Source organism: Dreissena polymorpha, chromosome 8 (genome assembly GCF_020536995.1).
Source record: "Dreissena polymorpha isolate Duluth1 chromosome 8, UMN_Dpol_1.0, whole genome shotgun sequence".
Classification (NCBI taxonomy): domain Eukaryota; kingdom Metazoa; phylum Mollusca; class Bivalvia; order Myida; family Dreissenidae; genus Dreissena; species Dreissena polymorpha.
The window spans coordinates 96911256-96931246 of NC_068362.1; the positions used below are offsets into that span (position 1 = coordinate 96911256).

The window sequence follows — 19991 nt, forward strand, 5'->3', positions numbered from 1 at the left end:
GTTTATCTTGACAACATCGTCTAAGAGTTTGAATCTGGGTGCGTCCAAACGCTGTTTTAAAGGTGGTCAAACCTTTGAAAAAAATATTTAGAAGCCATATTCATTACTTAATTTTGACGAAACTTGGTCAGAATGTTAATCTTAACATTATCTAAGACTGAAAACTGAATAGCATTTGGTCATATTTTTTTATCAGCCTTGTTGTATTCAGTTTCACGTTCAAAAACTAGGTCGCCAGGTTAAATCTTAAAAACAAAACTGGTTACCACTCTAGAGGCTACATTCATGACCAAATAATGACGAAACTTAATCGAAATTGTTAGCAGGTCAATGTCAAGACAAATGAGGAATCCGGATCACATATGTCCGAATCCGGATCACATATGTCCGAATCCGGATCACATATGTCCGAATCCGGAGCACATATGTCGGAAAAAAAGGCTCATTTGTAAATGTTTTACATGAAACGTGTTACCACTTTAGCGGCCATATGGATAACTCAATCTTGACAAAATTTGATCAGCAAGTTTATCTTGACAATATGTAGACCATGTTTAAAGCTTGGTACAGTGCAGTTACTAACTAGTTATCCATGCTTATGTCAAATATCTTATTAATATTGACTGTTTCACACATTTTCATTTCTGCCAGACATATCTGCTTAAGCTAAAAATTATGTAACAACAAGGGCTGTTTGTAAAACATGCATGCCCCCCATAGGGGCTGTCAGTTGTAGTGGCAGCCATTGTGTGAATACGTTTTTTGTATTTGTGACCTTGACCTTTGATCTAGTGACCTGAAAATCAAAAGGGGTCATCTGCCAGTCATGATCAATGTACCTATGAAGTTTCATGATCCTAGGCCTAATTATTATTGAGTTATCATCCCGAAACCATTTTACTGTTTCGAGTCACTGTGACCTTGACCTTTGACCTAGTGACCTGAAAATCCATAGGGGTCATCTGCCAGTCATGATCAATGTACCTATGAAGTTTCATGATCCTAGGCGTAAGCATTCTTGAGTTATCATGCGGAAATTATTTTACTATTTCTAGTCAATGTGACCTTGCCCTTTGACCTAGTGACCTGAAAATCAATAGGGTCATCTGCCAGTCATGATCAATGTACCTATGAAGTTTCATGATCCTATGCATAAGCAATCTTGAGTTATCATCCGGAAACCATTTTACTATTTCGAGTCACTGTGACCTTGACCTTTGACCTAGTGATCTGAAAATCAATAGGGGGCATCTGCCAGTCATGATCAATGTTTCTTTGAAGTTTCATGATTCTAGGCCTAAGCATTCTTGTGTTATCATCCGGAAACCATCTGGTGGACGGACCGAAGGACGGACCGACATGTGCAAAACAATATACCCTCTCTTCTTCGAAGGGGGGGGGGGGCATACAAATGATATTTAACTTCATCTGGAAGTCTAAGCCAACATTATATCAAGACTTAAAACCCACAAACACACACAACATTTAATGTTGATAAATCAATGGGATAAAATGTTATATCATCACTGAAAACAAAAGAAATGGATACATATGACCACGAACTGCAAACCATTGGCCATCATCTTGTATCCGACTGAGAAATTAATCGTCACAACATTAACGAAATTAGGTATGGAATAATTTTCTTAAATAATTTATTCAATTCATGGTCTTTTATAAAGTATGAAAACCACTCAACATTAAATAACAAACTATAAGAATTGACATAATTTGGAACAAAAAGACACTCGTAACCAAATGCAAAACAATATTAAAAAGAGTTTTTCCTATAAAGGAACAACGTACTTCATTATTCATTTATAAATAAAACAATCTACAGTTTTAATAATTTACGATATATTTGGTCCACCATGAGATCGATTTCCCGATAACGTCCGCAATGCTCACCCACTGTCACCGCACTCTATCACGATGGAACCTTCTTCAGACCACGGTGATTGTCCACGCTGACGAAACATTGTATGCTGAGAAATATTACATATTGATTATATTTTTTCCATCCCAATTTAAAGGTGAAGATAGAACAACTGCATAGCAAAACCCATTCAAATCTTATTGTGATACATATGTATATTATAAATCATTATTAATTTATGTTTCTGTTTGCCTCATCATGGTACTTAAGATTTTGTTATTCTTATAAACCAATTCAAAGAGAAATATGTACCGCGTAATTATGTTCAACACAGCATATAAACACTACCAACTGCGTGAACATATTTTCAAATAGTTTTCTTCTAAAATAAGTTTTGATATTTTGTTTCTAATTATAGCTTTATCTCATTTTGTTCAAGTGTATTCAGATTAGAGTTGAATTGAAAATAATATAACAAATACCAGTTTCTGTAAGCTATTGCTTTTTGAAAGGAGCTTATTCGTCATTGGCATGTGCTTTCTTACGAAATAGAATATTGTATAAGTATGCAAATGTGTTTTTCTGTGTAATTAACAAATTATTTTTCCAGAGTGGAAGCAAGCCACATGTCGCCCCTTCCTGGTTGTTGATCAGTCAATAAATAAAGGGTTCTATCTAACAGATGTTGAAACAAATTGAATTACACAAAAACACGTGTTTGTATTTGCAAACTAAAGATTACACAACTGTAATGAAATGGAATCACTCAATAGTCCAATTATAGTACAAATGATAGCCGACTTAACCACACCTTGGAAAAGTTCTTCTAAAATAAACTCGAATTTTGCAGGATGTGATTAGACAAGGTTTTATTGTCTATGTAGATTCCTACAAGTTATTTGAATCAAAAAATCTAACTATCTTAAGGGTTTTGCAATTGTTCATTTAATTGTCGTTCATTTAAATGTCAATATCTTCAAACTGTATAATTATGTATTGAACATTACTGTTCAAATGGTACATTATAGTCCGGCAGAGAACGACATATACCCGACATTGAGGTGTTAAGTAAATGTTAAAGTGTTATCCACTAAAAGCCCTTAAATATATTATTTTACCTTTACACGAAGAGAGTACAGACAAGGAAATTGAGAAACCATAATTAAAATACAAAAAGCGCATAAGACATGTTCGTAAATGGTGAGCATATCATGAGAAATATTCCGGAGAAATGGGATGTCATATTGAGCGACAAATGAGATATAGGCGTGACAAGGGAATTATAAGTATAACATTAAAACCTGAAATTCTCAAGGTTTGGAGTTTGAGTCTGCATATTTGCAGCACTATGGAATGTTATCTGAGAGAAATGAGCAGTGTCAAATTAGTAGACACTGATGAAAAACACAAAGTGGGGGAGGATTAATGCAGATGCGAAGGATAACGCAAGCATTCGGAGAAAGTTGACATAATATATTGATCTAAGAAAGTACAATCCCAGGTTGTGTCAAGAAAGCACATTCGGGGTTTACTCGCGATCATTAATCATCGTGTTTAAAGTATTGTCGTCGTGTTGATGTCTTAGGACACTGAGATGATGGGATGAACAATGAACGCACATTAGTACATTGTAGTTTGAATTATAGAATGTAAATTAAGAAAACGCAAGTAGCGTATTAAGAAATCTATCTGCGAATGCAACAACAACGCAATAAGAAAAATAAGTGAACGGTAGAACCCTTATTTATGATATCGGTCACATTGACATACGAAAGCTCTATTTGCGTCAGTTATATACGAACGCTCTTGTTGCGTCAGTTACATACGAACGCTCTTGTTGCGTCAGTTACATACGAACGCTCTTGTTGCGTCAGTTACATACGAACGCTCTTGTTGCGTCAGTTACATACGAACGCTCTTGTTGCGTCAGTTTAGTAAATCGGTGAAATCGTTATCCTAATCGAGCATTCTTTTCATTGAACAGTTTTAATCCTGGTATTCAGTTACTTGTTTCACATTCAATTCACGGAACATTTTTGATCTTGTTTTATTATTTACATAGTAAAGTGTATCAGTTTAGTGCAATATTGTTTAAGGTAGTCGTACAAAATGCGAAACTAAAAATTTGCTTTTGAAAACTAATGAGACATGCATATATAATGGACAGTTTCACACCCAATAGTTTGATATTTCAAATGGTTTGCATATATCACTTATTATATAATGATATGGAAAAACCAACCTCTTATCATAAATAATAATTTCATTAACTATTGTATTAAAAATCATTCATATATGTTAAGTATCAGTAGTATAAGTTTACACAACGGTGTTCCTCTATAGAAGTAAAACCGAAATCAGCATCGCCTGCAACTAATACATAAGAACCAACAAGAAATATCTTTAAAAAAGATATACGGCGTTGATTTTGGTTGGAGTTTATTAAAGGTAAAGAGTTCAATGAATGAGATCAAGGACAGCGAATGTCTTTTTCTGTGCAGTTCTTAGCTGCCTCATACGCAGTACGGGATGTTACGCGGAGATTTTGCAATTTATTTTACATTATTACATATTTCTGGTCATAAACCTATAGATAAAAAACAGAAAACCAAAAGAAGAATGGAACTGAAATTAAAACAAACGAGTCAACCGGCCACACGCGAATCATCCGTACATATTTTAAATATTTATACTCGCGTTCTTCGAACAAACCTTTTTTAGGTTTGTCGGGCATTGCTATTTGATTCGATTATTAGCAGTATCGAGAATCATCGCGCTCATGCTTAATACATTAGTCAATATGGTGGAATAATTCTTGTTAAATTAAATAAAAATAATATTTATCATGGTATTGTTGAAAACACATTAAGAATCTTTTATTGACATGCCATATTATATCGCTGGATATCTTCATTTAGCATCTTTCTGGTCTAAAGAAAATTCCAGTTCACCTAGCTATAGCGCCTTTATATTATAATTATTATTTTACTGGCCGCGAACTCGGTCAGTACATAAAGTACATGTAGTCTTGAAGACGCAGCGATGACCTGTATATAAACTCTGACATTCGAACACACTAAACGAGAATTGACCCGATACCTCGCGGGTTGAAAGCAATCATTAAAGCGAGGTCTCGCTTCCACTGCTCTTCATACTTTTACACGTTAACATGAACACAGGAATATGGAAGTAAGTACTAAATACGAAAACATAGCCTTTTAGTACAAACGTTCTCGCGCTGGGAATCCCCGGAAAATAAAAGGTGCACGCTCAAACTGTATTGATGTCGAGATTGAGTGTTTAACTGTTCTATCTAGTAAGTCTTTTCATTAGATATATAATTGTTTCATGCTGAACACGCAGTAAAACAGTGTTACAAAGTCCAATGTTCTGGTCGTATGCTCAAATCAGCCTTTGGGATAAATGAAGTGTATTCATTCTGACCTAGCCGCGGGAAACTTTATTTGAGTTTTATTGGACAGTTACACAGGTCAGTTAAGGTGAAAAGCTGGCGTATACAGCTTCGCCGAAAAATCATCAGCATCACTGGTATAAGGTCACTAGTTCATCATAATGTAAATAAACATCAAACCACAAACACCCGCATCGATAACACAACATTTTAAGCATCACTAACACATGCAAACGCGGCACTTCTTGCATCATCGACAGCAAAATCGGGCTAGATTGCACTTTCTTGGTACGCAGTTGTTTACCACTATCGACAAAGCGGGAGTTTGTTGGCGGTAGCCCCCGATACTGAAGAAATATATAGGATAAAAATGATTATTATGTGTTGCGTTAGGTGTTATGTGTTAGGTGTTGCGAGTTAGGGTGAGGATTAGGGTACGCTTTTCCGTTCTTTTTTACGCACCGGTAAATGGCAATTGCCCCCAAAATTGCCATCATCAGCACCACGGGCATCATTATTGAAGCTGTGGATATCATAGAAACAAACGACATCAACAGCCGACATCATTATCATCACCACCGTCGGTATAGGCATTAACCATCATCTGCATCAGCAAATCAACCACTGACTCCTGCATCAACACAACCGGCATCAGTAGCATTGTAACCATCAGACACCAAAATCAACGTCAACAGCACCACGACTGTCACCAGCATATTACAGTCACCACATCCGATATTTGAATTACAACCATTGGCATTAGTACCGCCGAAATTAATAGATTCGCGCCCCCGACATCAGAACCAATACCGCTAAAATCAACGTCACCTCCACCGATATCAGCAAAATAAGCAGAACTAAAGCAGCACCTCGAACAACCACTGTCATAAGCATGACCACCATCGACATCTGCAGCATCTTTACCCAACGCAGGATAAGCATGTCAAGATGTAACAATTGATATCAATTGATTAAAAAACATTATTTTAGTAAATTGCAGACGACTGTATAAGACGTCAAGCGGGAAGCCAGTACCTATTGACACTTAGGTTGAGCACATTTACTTTGATTTCATTTTCTCCGACTTCAATTTTGTTTGTTTTCAAGTCACGAAATAAAGATACGATTATTACGAAATTATGAATGTATGTATATACATTAAAGGAACGATATACTCCTATTCAAATTTCAAAAGTTAGTATCCGCAAAGAATTATGGTTTACAACCATATTTATGTCACAAAATTATTTTATTTGTAAAGTTAATGCAAACCTGTTCTGCGGAAATATGTTTACTGAAATACAACCTTAAGATATTAACTTATTTACAGCTGAAGTGTATTGCCATGAAACTCGACTCACTTTAAATTCCCTTTATAATTGGTAAGAGTAAATGCGGCCGCTAAGCCAAAATATATTCACAAGGTTATAAAATAATATTGAGGGAAAAAGTTAGACGATCCAGAGTGAAAACATTAATGATTACAAGTAAAATCGAAAGATTTCCTTATTTTAGGTAATGGCGCCGTGTAAAGTAACTGTACATTCTGCATATTGATTAATGTATATCCTTTTTATGATCAAAGGTCGATTGGGATTAAATTAATATTTTGTGCCGCTGGATCTTGATAAACACAATATTCCACATAATGTTTTTATTAAGTAAATTTAAGTTCTATACCTCATAGAAACATTATTGTTAATCTTTGCTGTTTTTAATTTTATATAAATACAAGGGCTAAGTGATCAAAGCTGACCAGATTTTACAATGTTATTCGACACATACTTGTACACTTTATTTTACTTTCGAAGTAATTTAGCGATGTAATTTACATTGGAGGAAACACGTGTGCGCGAGACAGCCGAGAACCATTCACCTTTGGTAAATGACATCCATGATCATTGCATACTCATAGGCGCTCGATGTCAATGACAATGTTTTTTTTTCAAATTTATTTATTTATTTTTTAGTTACCCGTTGTTTATTATAATGCATAAACATACTAAATTAATAAAAAATCTTCCGACAAAACGTCTTCTTAAAAAAAATAGTTCGACTATGTATGTATTGATATTGACAAGGTAAATCACTCACCATTTTCTAAAGCAACGGAAGTGCGTCATTGTGCATAATTAAGTCGCTGTCACCCCGCTCGCTCTTTATACACAATAACAGCCACTAAACACTATGAGCGCCAGATTTGATTTTTGACGTGCTGATTTTTTTTTCTGGAAATCACCATGGCAGACGAAATCAAGTTTAACAATTGGTAAGGAATGATTCATGTGTATGCAATGTACAATATCTTTTGTTGATTGCCCCATTAATTGAGTGAAACAATAGTTTCTGTTGAAACTGAAAGTAGATAGAGAAAGAGCGAGGTTCCCGGCCTGTGCGCGCATTTCAATAAGCGAGCGGGGTGACAGCGATTTAATTAATATGCATAATGACGCACTTCCGTTGCTTTAGAAAATTGCGAGTGATTTACCCTGTTTATTTAAAAAAAAATAAAAAATAAATAAAACATTGTCATTGACATCGAGCGCCTATGTGCATACTCTACTAAGTGGGGTCTTAAAATAAATGTAAATAAAACGAACATTTGCATATTTGAAAAACGAAAAAGCAGGTGCAGCTATTCATGGTTAATTTATAACGAGTTCATTGAGTTAAGTCGATAATTTTGTGTAGCTGGGTATAAAATTCCATTACACTGGTAATATGTATCATACTGTAACAATATTGAATGACCAAGTTCTTAGAAGAGCTTATCATCATCTTTTATCTATTTTTAGCCGTGTCAAATTGTTAAAACCAAACTATCGCTGTTTGATTCATTAGTTGCGCCAATCATACTGTATGACTCTGACGTTTGGGTTATTTAGGGCAACTCTAATATTGATCAATTGAATTACACATTTTTCAATAATATTATCTGTGTAAAACAATATAGTTCTATTTATGATGTACTAAGTGAATTGGGTAGATTGACTTTAGCTGTTATAGCCAATCTAAGGGCTTTGTGTTATTGGATGAAAATTGTAAGTTATCAAAATTCAGTATTATATCAAGTGTTTACGGAACAGATGCATATTTTAACCAATTTAAATTGTAAGAAAAATAATATATGGTGCAAGGCTTTAAAATTAAGTTTAGAAAACCTTGGCTTTGGCTATATGATAAATACTCCTGAATTAACAGACGATATTGAATACAAGGTAACTCAAAGACTGAAAGATTAGTTTGTACAAGAATGAAGTGATACATTATCTTTGCAGCAGAAAATGGAATTCTACTTAAAATTTATATATAAAAAAGCTTCGAATATCAAAAATACCTTGATTGTATATCCAACAAAGACTCCTGAATCATAATGAGAAAATTTCGATTAAGTTTACATTGTCTTGAAATAGAAGTTGGCAGATATAATAGGATATCCCGAAAAAGCGGAAGTGTAAACTTTGTAATCAAGATGTATGCGAAACTGATTATCACTTTTTACTTTGTTGTGCATAATAACGAATTGCGTATAAAATATAATATCAGGACATCCTGGCCTACAGTTAGTAAATACATATCAATGATAAATGTTTTGAACTCAAAACTATTGCAAAATTTTTGACAGAAGCTTTTAAACTTAGATCTGAGAAAGCAAACCGTTTAGCTGATGTATAATTATTATGCACATGTTGTTTTGTTTGACATATGTGTTTATACTTCAATAGGTTATATGTTATATAGTATGATTCCCTTTCTTGGCCACATCTTTTTGTATATCTGTTCTTGGCCAAAGGAAGAATGCCGTTTTGCCAATAAACAATGGTATTGCATAAACGTTCCCAATAATTAGTTCCTATTCGAAAAAAAATGTGTTAAGAATAATCAGTGCAAGAACAAAAATGTTTAAAATAAAAGTTTTAATAAAAAATAGACACCAATAAGGGGTACTATTATACCGCGAACAGCAATGAAAAAAATCGATTTACTATTTAACAAATCGAAACCTCGTTATGATGTGACAATCGCTGTTGTATCGCTGTTAGGTCGGTTTGCATAGCTATTGGAAGATCACCGCCTAGTCCTCACCAACATATGTGTACACATTTAAAGAACATAAAGCAAACATTAATCCGTCGCACGATATTAAGTGAACGTTTTGACCTTCGTTCAAATGTGTATGCAGCTAATCAACAGAAACGGAAGATTATTACGTATCTTCATATGAACAAGTTAAAGATCAAGGTCAAAAGGTCCATACATATGACATGTGTGCTCTTACGATATCTCTAGAACGCTTTGACCTACGAATACCCACGTAAGTAAATTAAAAAAGCATGTGAAATGGAAGACGCCTATTAACGTCTTGGTCGACAGGTCAAATGGAAATCGCAGAAGACATGTTCCATGGAACCATTTTTTCATAGATCAATTTGTTTTCGCCGGGTTCTAGAGAAAGCTTTTACCTATGTCCATTCATATTAGTTTCATTGCTAGAAGGAACGAACGGATGACCTCTAACGATGTGGACGTGAATCTGAGGTCAAGATAAAATAGTGTTTTTAGGATCAGTTTTGCACACAAAGTCTAGAGAACACAGTAATCCAAGGATCATATAAAGTACTATGCTGATTTGTTTTGATGGGATGAAAACTCCTATCGATTCAAATTTTTATTCTAAAAAACATCCGAATAGAGTTTATCCCCCAAAACATAATTAATTGTACGTGATTGTCATTAGTAATGCATTGTTTTCACGGTATGCACATGGAGATTATGTTTTGTGATTCGTATGATGCACTTGAAGACGAAAAAAGGTTTACCGGTATATCTGTTGTGTGGTCATGGGGATGATTGGTGTGGCAGTAGTTGTTATTGGGCAGTTGGTACACGTGGTGATGGAGATGAAAGCAGTTTTGATTATTGGGGTGGTAGCTTTGTTAAAAATGACAGATTTTTTGCGGTGATGATGGTGACGATAGTTGTGGGGATAGAATTAATAAGCCTGGTTACAAATGATCTAACTGTCTTACGCATAATCGAGGTGAAAGTTGTGGAAATAATGAAAGTTATTGTCGTGTTGATGATTGAGATGCTGGGAGAAAAAAGAACGCAGATCATAAGTTTGCATTATAAAACGTATAAAACAAGAAAACACAACTAACGTATTTACGATAGTATACACAAATGCAACTACAGCACAATTAAAATATGTGCACGGAAGAAACAAATATGAAAGATATCGGTCACCTTTATGCTCTGATTCCGGCAGAATAATAAATTGATGAAACCGTTATCCTTATTCAGCATTATTTTTATGGAACAGTGTGGCTGCTGATTTTTAGTTACTTGTTCCACATTCAATTCAAGGAAAATAGTTTATGTGTTAATAATTACGTAGTAAAGAGTATCATTTAAGTACAATATTCGTTTAAGTGTTCGTACACACAAGCGATGTAAAATGCGGCTTTTGTGAATCAATTGGATATGTAGATGCTATGGACAATTTGACATCCAGTATGATGTATGATGTATCCGCATGATGCGGCGTCTCATCTGATTCTGCGCTGTTTGTTTAAAGGAATTTCTGTAAGAAATATTCTAAATATAGAATTATATATACTGGACATCGCTAATTTTGGAAATAAATTGATCCAATTTAGAAGGATGGAATAGTCCTCTAGGCATAAATGGGTTTAACAAGGGCCTATCAATTATAGCCGTGGAAGTTATTTAGCAAAATTATTATAGCCCCGTCACACCGGACTGGCGTCCTTACGGCGACCTAAGACTGTGTTTCTGGAAATGTCTGATTGTCGTAGTAAGGATGCCAATGACTTTTTCGGTAAAAATGCTGTTTTCGCCTTCCCGTCACACCAGCGTCTTGGTTTATGGCGTTCTGCACGTCCTCACGGCGTCCTTTACACGTCCCTGGCGACCTTACCGCCTTCGTACTGCGTCCTTACGGCGACCAAAGCCGACCATACGGCGTCCGGGCGGCGTCCTTGGCGTTCTTAGTGCGTTCTTATTGCGACCATAGTCGTTCTGAGGACGCAATAGACGTTCAAAGGACGTACTAATGTCGCAATAAGGTCGCCGTACGGTCGCCGTACGGTCGCCGTACGGTTGCCTTGCAGTCAATGATCATTTTCTGTGGGTTTGAGCGGCGACCACACACGTCCATTGCGACCTTACAACGACCCTACCACGTCCATTCTACGACTACTGCGTCTCTGCTGGGTCGCCGTAAGGACGCCAGTCCGGTGTGACGGGCTATAATTCACATTTGGTTGGAAATGGGGCGAAATGACTGTCGTGTGAACAATAAGGGAGGAGACTACGTGTGCGCGAGACAACTCTGATAAGATACACGTGTGTTTCCAACAGCAGTTAACACCCTTGTTATGTTTACCGTTTTCTGTAATCAAACCTATCTTAATCGACATACGTGATAGAGAAATTTAACTAGCACACTTTATCTGTAGGCCTAGCGTTTAGTTGTATCAGATTGCTGGTCTTGACCAAGGATAGATATCAAGGTACGTGGAGTTGTTGTTTATGCACTAGCCAACGCGTGTATATAGATACATGTAGGTTCACATGTAAACAAGCCACTTAGCTTTGAGAAGTGTGATTTTAATATCTTCGATCTACTCATTGGGCGCCGCAGTATATGGAATTAATTTACCTTTAAGAAAATGTAGTTTTTATTGTATTTTGTCTTTTTACAATTTCATATAAAATTGTTTTATTATTTAATTTGCATGCCGTTCTGCTTTCCTTTTTAAGTTTGTTTGCTTAAGAAAAATTATTTAAACTTTTTTCTCCCGATCTGTTAGGTCGGGAACCATATGTAATCCGAAGCAAGTCGAACCGGTCACAAGTTAAACCGACCTTAATGCGAAATATTCCCTCAGAGTGAAACCAGTATCACAACCACAATCCATTTTACACATTATGCGATTTAAGTGTTTTCCTATATTTCCTATATTTGCCGATAATGGATAGACATGGAAATCTTTTGATTGACAGATGGGATGATTACTTCATCGGTCTTATATACCTGTTGACTATAAATAGATTCTAAAGTTTGCATGCGCAGATTCGGTTAATTAAGGTGAATTCTTTTAGTTTTTTTATTGATTACTTTTATTCGTGTAAATTACCTCGCTGAACATGACGCGGTAAAAATATATTTTGTTGTCTGATATTTTCACCCAACACTCAACCATATACAGCTTTGTGAAACCATAAATAAAATGTATTTTTTCCACATAAGATGATTATTTTCTTTACAGATTTCAGATCTTTTGTTGATAATTTTCGCATATGTCAACATGTTTATTTTCTTAATCGATTTCTAAAACAATGGAGGTTGGATTCTACTTGCGCTTGTTAAAGTTGATGCTTAAGTAAGATATGGTCGAGATCAATATATGTTTGCACTGCGGAATCTATGTTGCCCGTAACTTACATGTACTATCCGCCACACTGTGGGTCCAACTTTAGGTCTCTTAACCATGAAATACAGAAGCACAAGGGGTGGCGTCAGCGACGTTACGTTTGAAGAGGCCTTGTTTACCGGATATGCGGCTGACGGCGGGATTCTGCTCCCGGTGAGTATTCCAACCGTAAACAAGGCGACGCTGGAAAAGTGGAGGGATCTTTCGTTTCAAGACCTGGCGACTGAGATTGTTTCTCTCTTCATTTCTGAAACAGAGATTCCGAAGGAGGATCTTCAATGTAAGTTCTGAAGTTTTCTAACCATCCCGACATTCATTGAAAATAGAAGAAATATTAAATGAAGCTACACAGACATTCATTGAAACATGTCAATAGAAGAAATATTAAATGAAGCTACAACGGTATTAATTCAGTATTTAAACAAAATTAAGTTATACATGTATTAAAATGCCAATACGTGTATATGAAATTAAAAACTGTAATTTTTGGTTCCCTATTTTAAAAGACACAACGGGTTAAACAGTTCAAATTTCTTTTTTGGGAATTAATTTAAACTCGCTGCACCACAACAAGATGCACTTGATGCGTCCGAATTCACTGACGCGCATACACATATATCTTATTTTGTGCAAAAATATATACTGTTTTTCATGCTAAACAACTGTTAAAAATACAAAAATAGTATCATTAGCAAATAAACAGCAATCTGCCACGATGTTACTTTTATTGCCTAAATACAAAATAGGGTGTTTTTACCTTGAAATTGTTAACGCATTGTTCTACAGGCCTGATAAAGAATGCGTACGCATCTTTCTCCGTTCCGGAAGTAGCGCCGGTCGCTAGACTGAAGGATGACGTCACAATTCTGGAACTTTTTCACGGGAAGACGTGGTCATTCAAAGACGTTGCCATGTCGTGCGTGGGGCAGTTCTATGACTACTTCTGTTCAAAGAGAAAACAACATTATACTATTGTCGTGGGTGGGTATTTTGTGACGAAAGAAGCATCTGAGTTTAGTGTCGTGCCGGAGCAGCGTGTGCAGGCCACATTTCTCTTTCAGTAGATTTCATTGATTCAGAAAAAAAGTCGAAACTGTTATCAAGGATCAGCCTGGTCTTAGACTAACCTTTCCATGTAAGGTCCGTTTAAATGTAATCGGGCCTTAACAGACCTCTTACATCGCATTTCGTCGAAACCCGTGATGAAGTAAATACAAACATGTGTATAGTTTTAATACTAGTTGCGCAAACTTATAACACCTCTTTCATTGAAGGTACTTCCGGTGACACCGGAAGTTCCGCCATCGAGGCTGTTCGGGGGTTGGAGTGGGTGGACATAGTGGTGTTGCTGCCCAGGGGGCGCTGTGCCAAGGTCCAGGAGTTACAGATGACCACCGTGCTCGAGGACAACGTACACGTGTTCAGAGGTAGGAGTACTTGCTATAAATCACATTCCTGATGTGTGTTAAAATTAGCGAGCATATATTTTCTGAAACGGTAAAAGGTTGTTACATTCAATAAGAACTACACTACACCAAATTACCACTGCTTTAAAAAAAACGGATTTTCATACAGTCGAAACCCGATGGCTCGAACTAATCAGGACCGGCAACAAAAGTTCGAACCATCCGGAATTCGAGCCATCCGATTTCTAATATGGAATGAGTGCTGTATTGGACGTCATCATTGATGACGTTCAATCGAACGAATGATAAAGGGGGCTAAGTTTCGTTAAGTTGAGGCATATAGCCGCGATTTGGGTCTCTTGAATACTGGCCTAGCACGTTTGCTGAAATTTGACATGTATATGGACAGGAATGCGATCTACCTGTTGGCGTAGGCGTTATACCTGGGAAAAATCAGGTTTTCGAGTATTTTGCGTTTAAATATTTTTTATGGGAAAGGGCACGCGCGCGTGACGTCATGAAAAGCGCTTAGGCTAGCTTCCATCTTGCTACGAAACAAAGAAACTGACGTTACGCGTTATTAATTCAGTTAGGCGTTTAATCGATAAACAAAGGCGTAATAATTGTGTTTGAATATCAATCGGTAGTACACATGCATGTCTTTTGTGCACATTGTGGTTTTTTAATGAACATGACATAAATCTATGTTATTCAACGTATTGAGTGCGACGAGTTAAAGAAAGGTTTACACGGCTAGGCTTTCCGAGATAAATGTAAGTACACCCTGGTATTAGAATGGTATTCTATTTATCCGATAATATCTTGAATATAAATGATATTCAGACAATTACATTATTACGGTTTAATAATTTATTATTTAATCAATAAATAAACGCAAGCAGCAAATCAATTAATTTCGTTTGTAGTGGAAACCGAAAGTAAACAAACCAACCGTCAAAATGGCTGACGACATAGCAACGTAGGAATTAACGCTCAGAAATTATTTACAAAATAAGATCATCAGAAATGATGTAAAGTGAACGCTAATTCGCTGTTTTGTAGATAAGTATACGATCTATTGAAAAACCATAACATTTGACATAAAAACACCCGCGGATATGGAAATATTCAGCGTAACGAAATAGCAGACATCACACGGCGTTTCATCTGATTCTACGCTGTTTGCCAAGGCCGATAATGAATGGAAATGCACAAACTCAGTAACTGGCAAGCATATAAGCATTAGTAGGTTGTTTCGTGATTATTTAGAAACGACTACATAATTCTTTTGGTTCAGCCAGTGCAACTTAACAGAAATATGTATAAAAAGTTTCTACACCTGACAACAATGTGCCAACTTAATACAAGGTAAGTTGTTTACAATATTTAAAATATTGCAAGCTTACAGTATACAACAATAAACAGCTGGTACAATGTAATGTCATCATTTTAATTTTAATAAGCCCGTGGTTAATTACCCTTTTTAATCTTATGGATCAATGCATCTCTAACACCTTCAATTGACTTGTTCGTGAAAAATATACACCCTCAGTGCATGTTATCCCATACACCATCACTCACTTACTAAGGCTCGATTGATCATACTCGGCTCGGGTACTACTTACCGGTACATGTACCCCGGGTACTCTTAATTTTACTTACATGTACCCCGGGTACGGTAAATAAACTTAAACATACCCGCAAATATTAGATTGTATCCGAGTTGTATATCCGCCAAAAATCCAATGTCGTTAAACATGCTAACATTGACCATTCTCTACAATAAATGAAATTAACAATAAAAAATGAGTAATAAGATTATAGTACAACAGATATGCTATTCAAAGTATAATATAATAGCATACACTCATTAAAATAAAAGGTTTCATAAATAACAATTTGAAACATTTTCAATCAATATCGAAATATCTTATACAATATTTATTACACAGCATGAATTAATTGTTAAAACATAATATAAATACCGAATATGGTGTTCCCCATTTAACGGACCTTGCAAACCAAATAATGTTTCTTTTAAAAAATCTATGACAGTAAAAAGTGAACCTGCGATGTCGTGGAAAATATTATACTTGACGACGTCATACAATGACGCGACTTTAAACAATTTAAGATTTAAAATTAAATCACATTATTGATTTTAACAATGAGTTTTGATAATATAAATGCCATTGAACAGAAAATTGACATAAATGTAAACATAATTAATTTTTACAAAATAGCCGACAACAACCGATTTAGTGTTAAAATTCCCGGGTATGATTTAGTATATTTACCGTACCCAGGGTTTGGGCCTTACTAACTGTATTATTATTATATCTCACCGACTACCTTTACCTTGTTGTGTTTATGAACCTGAAACTTATGTTAAATCCGGCTTCTTTACTTTTATTTTTCATTCATTTGATTGTTGACGTATCTCGTGGAAAATTATTTGAATCTTTGGATTTTACTGACGACAAGCTGGAAGTGTCAATTTATTTTAAAAACGAATCTAAGGTTTATTTACATGTAAGTATTGTGTGTTTGTCATGCATAATTCAGTGTTTTCCAGAAAAATTTGAGTAGCCAGTTATATGGCCGGCAACTATGCAGTAAAACAAAAGCATTTGTGACATTTACTTGATATATTTGGGAAAAGTAGCCGGCATCAAGAGTAAATGTAACCGGCAAAATCGCTGGTTGCCGGTATTTAAGTTAAGAGAACACTGATAATAGTAAACTAAATCTTTACGACAGGATTACAGCTTTGTAAAATTGTTATTTGGGTGATAATGGTTAGCAATTCATACAAATGTTATTAAAAATATTGTGCTTTAAAATTAATTTTGAGAATGGGATGGAAGAACAGAAAATGAAGAGCATACAGGGATGGAAATAAGTGGTTTCCCGTGAGCCCAGGGCAAGTAGATTTTGGCCTGGGCAACTCATTTTCAAAAGTTGGTAAACTTCTTTTTTTTAAAGCATAAAACAATACAGTGCAATAAAAATTGAAAAACAATTGATCACCATGGATCAATACTAGTAAAATAACATTCATTATTTAGGAATAGGACATGATTCAATTCAGGCTCATAATAATACATCATGCATTGAACATGTGTATTGTCAGCAAATGTATATAATTATCTATTATAATAATATTCACATGTTGATACATGTTGTATTTCTGGGCTGGTTATTCTTTATCTGGGCAACCAAAATACTAAAGATGGTTGCCCACAATATAAAAAAAAATTAGTTTCAATCCCTGGCATATCATTGTAACTTTATTGTTTAACTGCATTGCATTAAAGTTGTGATTGAGGTTAGCTTGTTGTTTATAGTATATTTACTTTTTAGCTCGACTATTATATATGAAACATATATAGTGGAGCTATCCTACTCACCCCGGCGTTGGCGCGCGCATTGGAATTTTTGCGTACCACCTCAAATATATTTCCTATGTCCATTGACATATTGCTTTTATATTTTGGATACTTCTTTACCAACATAACCCCAATCTATAAACATGAGCAGACAACTGTATCAAGCATTTTAACAGAATTAGGCCCTTTTTCACTTAGAATATGCATATTATAGATAAATCTATGTTAAAGTTTGCATATCACCTCAAATATTTTCTATGTCCCTTGACATATTGCTTTCATACATGTATTTTGCTTCTTAACCAACATGACCCCAATGTATAAACACAAGCAGATAACTGTATCAAGCATTTTGTAACAATTATGGCCTTTTTTTCACTAAGAATAAGCATATAATTGATAAATCTATTTTAAAGTTTGCGTACCACCTTTAAATTGCCACAACTTCTTTATTATGCTCCCCCCCAATTTTTTTAAGGGGGGAGCATATAGTCGCCGCTTCGTCTGTCCGTCCGTGCACAATTTTTGTCCGGGCTGTTTCTTAGCAACTAATGACTGGAATTCAATTAAACATAATGGGAAGCTTCACTACCAAGAGGAGACATGCATATTATCAGCCGGTTCTGGTCGGATGATTTTTCACAGAGTTACAATGTATGGCCCTTTGAAATTTTCCATTAACTGTACATAAAGTGCAATTCTTGTCCGGGCTATTTCTCAGCAACCAATGACTGGCATTCAATAAAATTTATGGGAAACTTCACTACCAAGAGGACATGTGCATATTATCAGCCGGTTCTCGGCGGATGATTTTTCACAGGGTTATGGCCCTTTGAAATTTTACATTGAACATATAGTGCAATTCTTGTCAGAGCTAATTCTCAGCAACTTATTATGGGAATTCACTGAAACAGCATGGGAAGCTTCACTACCAACAGGAGATGTGCATATTATCAGCCGGTTATGTTCGGTTGATTTTTCACAGAGTAATGGCCCTTTTACATTTTCTATAAACTGTACATATTTATGTAGTGCAATTCTTGTCCGGGCTATTTCTCCCCAACTACTGACTGGAATACAATAAAGCTTTATGGGAATCTTAACTACCTCTAGGAGATGCGCATGTTATAAGTGGGTTCGGGTTACATGATTTATTTAGAGAGTTATGGCCCTTTGAAATTTTTAAGTTACTTAACCATCCATTGTATTATTTTGTCCAGAGTTATGCCCCTCAAGACGTTTCCTTTTATCTGAATATATAGTGCAATATTGTGACCAAAAAACCTTTGGGGAGCATCACCCGTCTCCGATTGTTTCTTGTTTATCATCAAATTTGATTCATGCTTTGACAAAACAACACTAACCTGACATACTACAATGGACACCACCCAAACATGAAATAAAATCTTTTTAGTTTGTTTTATGTCTTTACAAATGTTAAATGTTTTCGTACCAAAATAGTTTTCGTACCTTCATTTTTTTCGTTCCCTATATTTTTTCGTACTCTAATTTGTTTTTGTAACCAAATTTTTTTTCGTACCTAAATTTTTTTCGTAACCAATTTTTTTCGTACCCATTTTTTTCTTACCGAAATGTTTTTCGTACCCAAATTTGTTCGTACCCAACTTTTTTTTTTCGAACCCATTTTTTTCGTATCAAAATGTTTTTCGTACCCAAATTTGTTCGTACCCAAATTTTTTTTCGTACCTAAATTGTTTTGTACCCAAATTTTTGTCGAAACAATCGGCTTTCAATTTGAATTGATCTCCCCACTCATTCCATCCCGCGAAACCCTTAAGGTGTCGCAACTCTAGTATGGAATGAGTGTTGTATTGGACGTCATCATTGATGACGTTCAATCGAACGAATGATAAAGGGGGCTAAAATTCGTTAAGCTCCAGCGTATAGCAGCGATTTGGGAGTCTTGAAAACTGGCCCAACACTTGTGCTGAAATTTGACATGTATATGGACCAGAACTCGATCTACACGATGGCGTATTCGTCATATCTGGGAAAAGTCCAGTTTTTGATAAATTTACGAAAAAGTGGTGTTTTTTATTGCGCAATCGCTATAAAATGAGTTCTCGCCGGAAGCGTTAATAGCGTTAATAGCAACCCAAACACAATTCAACCCAAGGAGGCAATTCACGCGATAGACACTTCAAATTTGATTTTAATTAATACATATTGCGATTTTATTCCCAAATTAATAAATAAGTTCATATTGTGTTTAACATACATAGCTGAACCCGTTTAGAAAATATTAACAAAACAAACAAAAACAAACAACAGTTAAATTTCATTGATGTAAATATGGTAACCTGATTACATATCCACTAGCGTACACATGAAAAATAGTTCGCAAGTAAACAACAAACAATCAAATTTAAACGCAAATAAGCGAACAAAATATATAAAATAAATCCGAGAAATCGATACTTAAAACTA

The 19991-nt window shown here is 35.5% G+C and overlaps 2 protein-coding genes across 5 annotated transcripts in view; both read left to right on the plus strand.

Annotated features, from left to right (window-relative positions):
• The window catches only part of LOC127843257 (protein white-like), a 164244-nt gene that overhangs the window by 46728 nt on the left and 97525 nt on the right, over positions 1 to 19991 (plus strand). The gene's annotated exons all lie outside the window — the stretch shown is intronic.
• The window catches only part of LOC127843259 (threonine synthase-like 2), a 141849-nt gene continuing 133505 nt past the window's right edge, over positions 11648 to 19991 (plus strand). The window contains exons 1-4 of one of the 4 annotated variants that reach the window (XM_052373128.1): positions 11648 to 11824; positions 12795 to 13028; positions 13535 to 13729; positions 14023 to 14175. In XM_052373128.1, the coding sequence (XP_052229088.1) occupies positions 12806 to 13028; positions 13535 to 13729; positions 14023 to 14175 (571 nt within the window). In that variant the 5' untranslated portion in view covers positions 11648 to 11824; positions 12795 to 12805. Of the gene's footprint in view, positions 11825 to 11867; positions 11986 to 12794; positions 13029 to 13534; positions 13730 to 14022; positions 14176 to 19991 lie in introns of those variants that run through there. The other 3 variants (XM_052373125.1, XM_052373132.1, XM_052373127.1) reach the window with 3 other exon arrangements.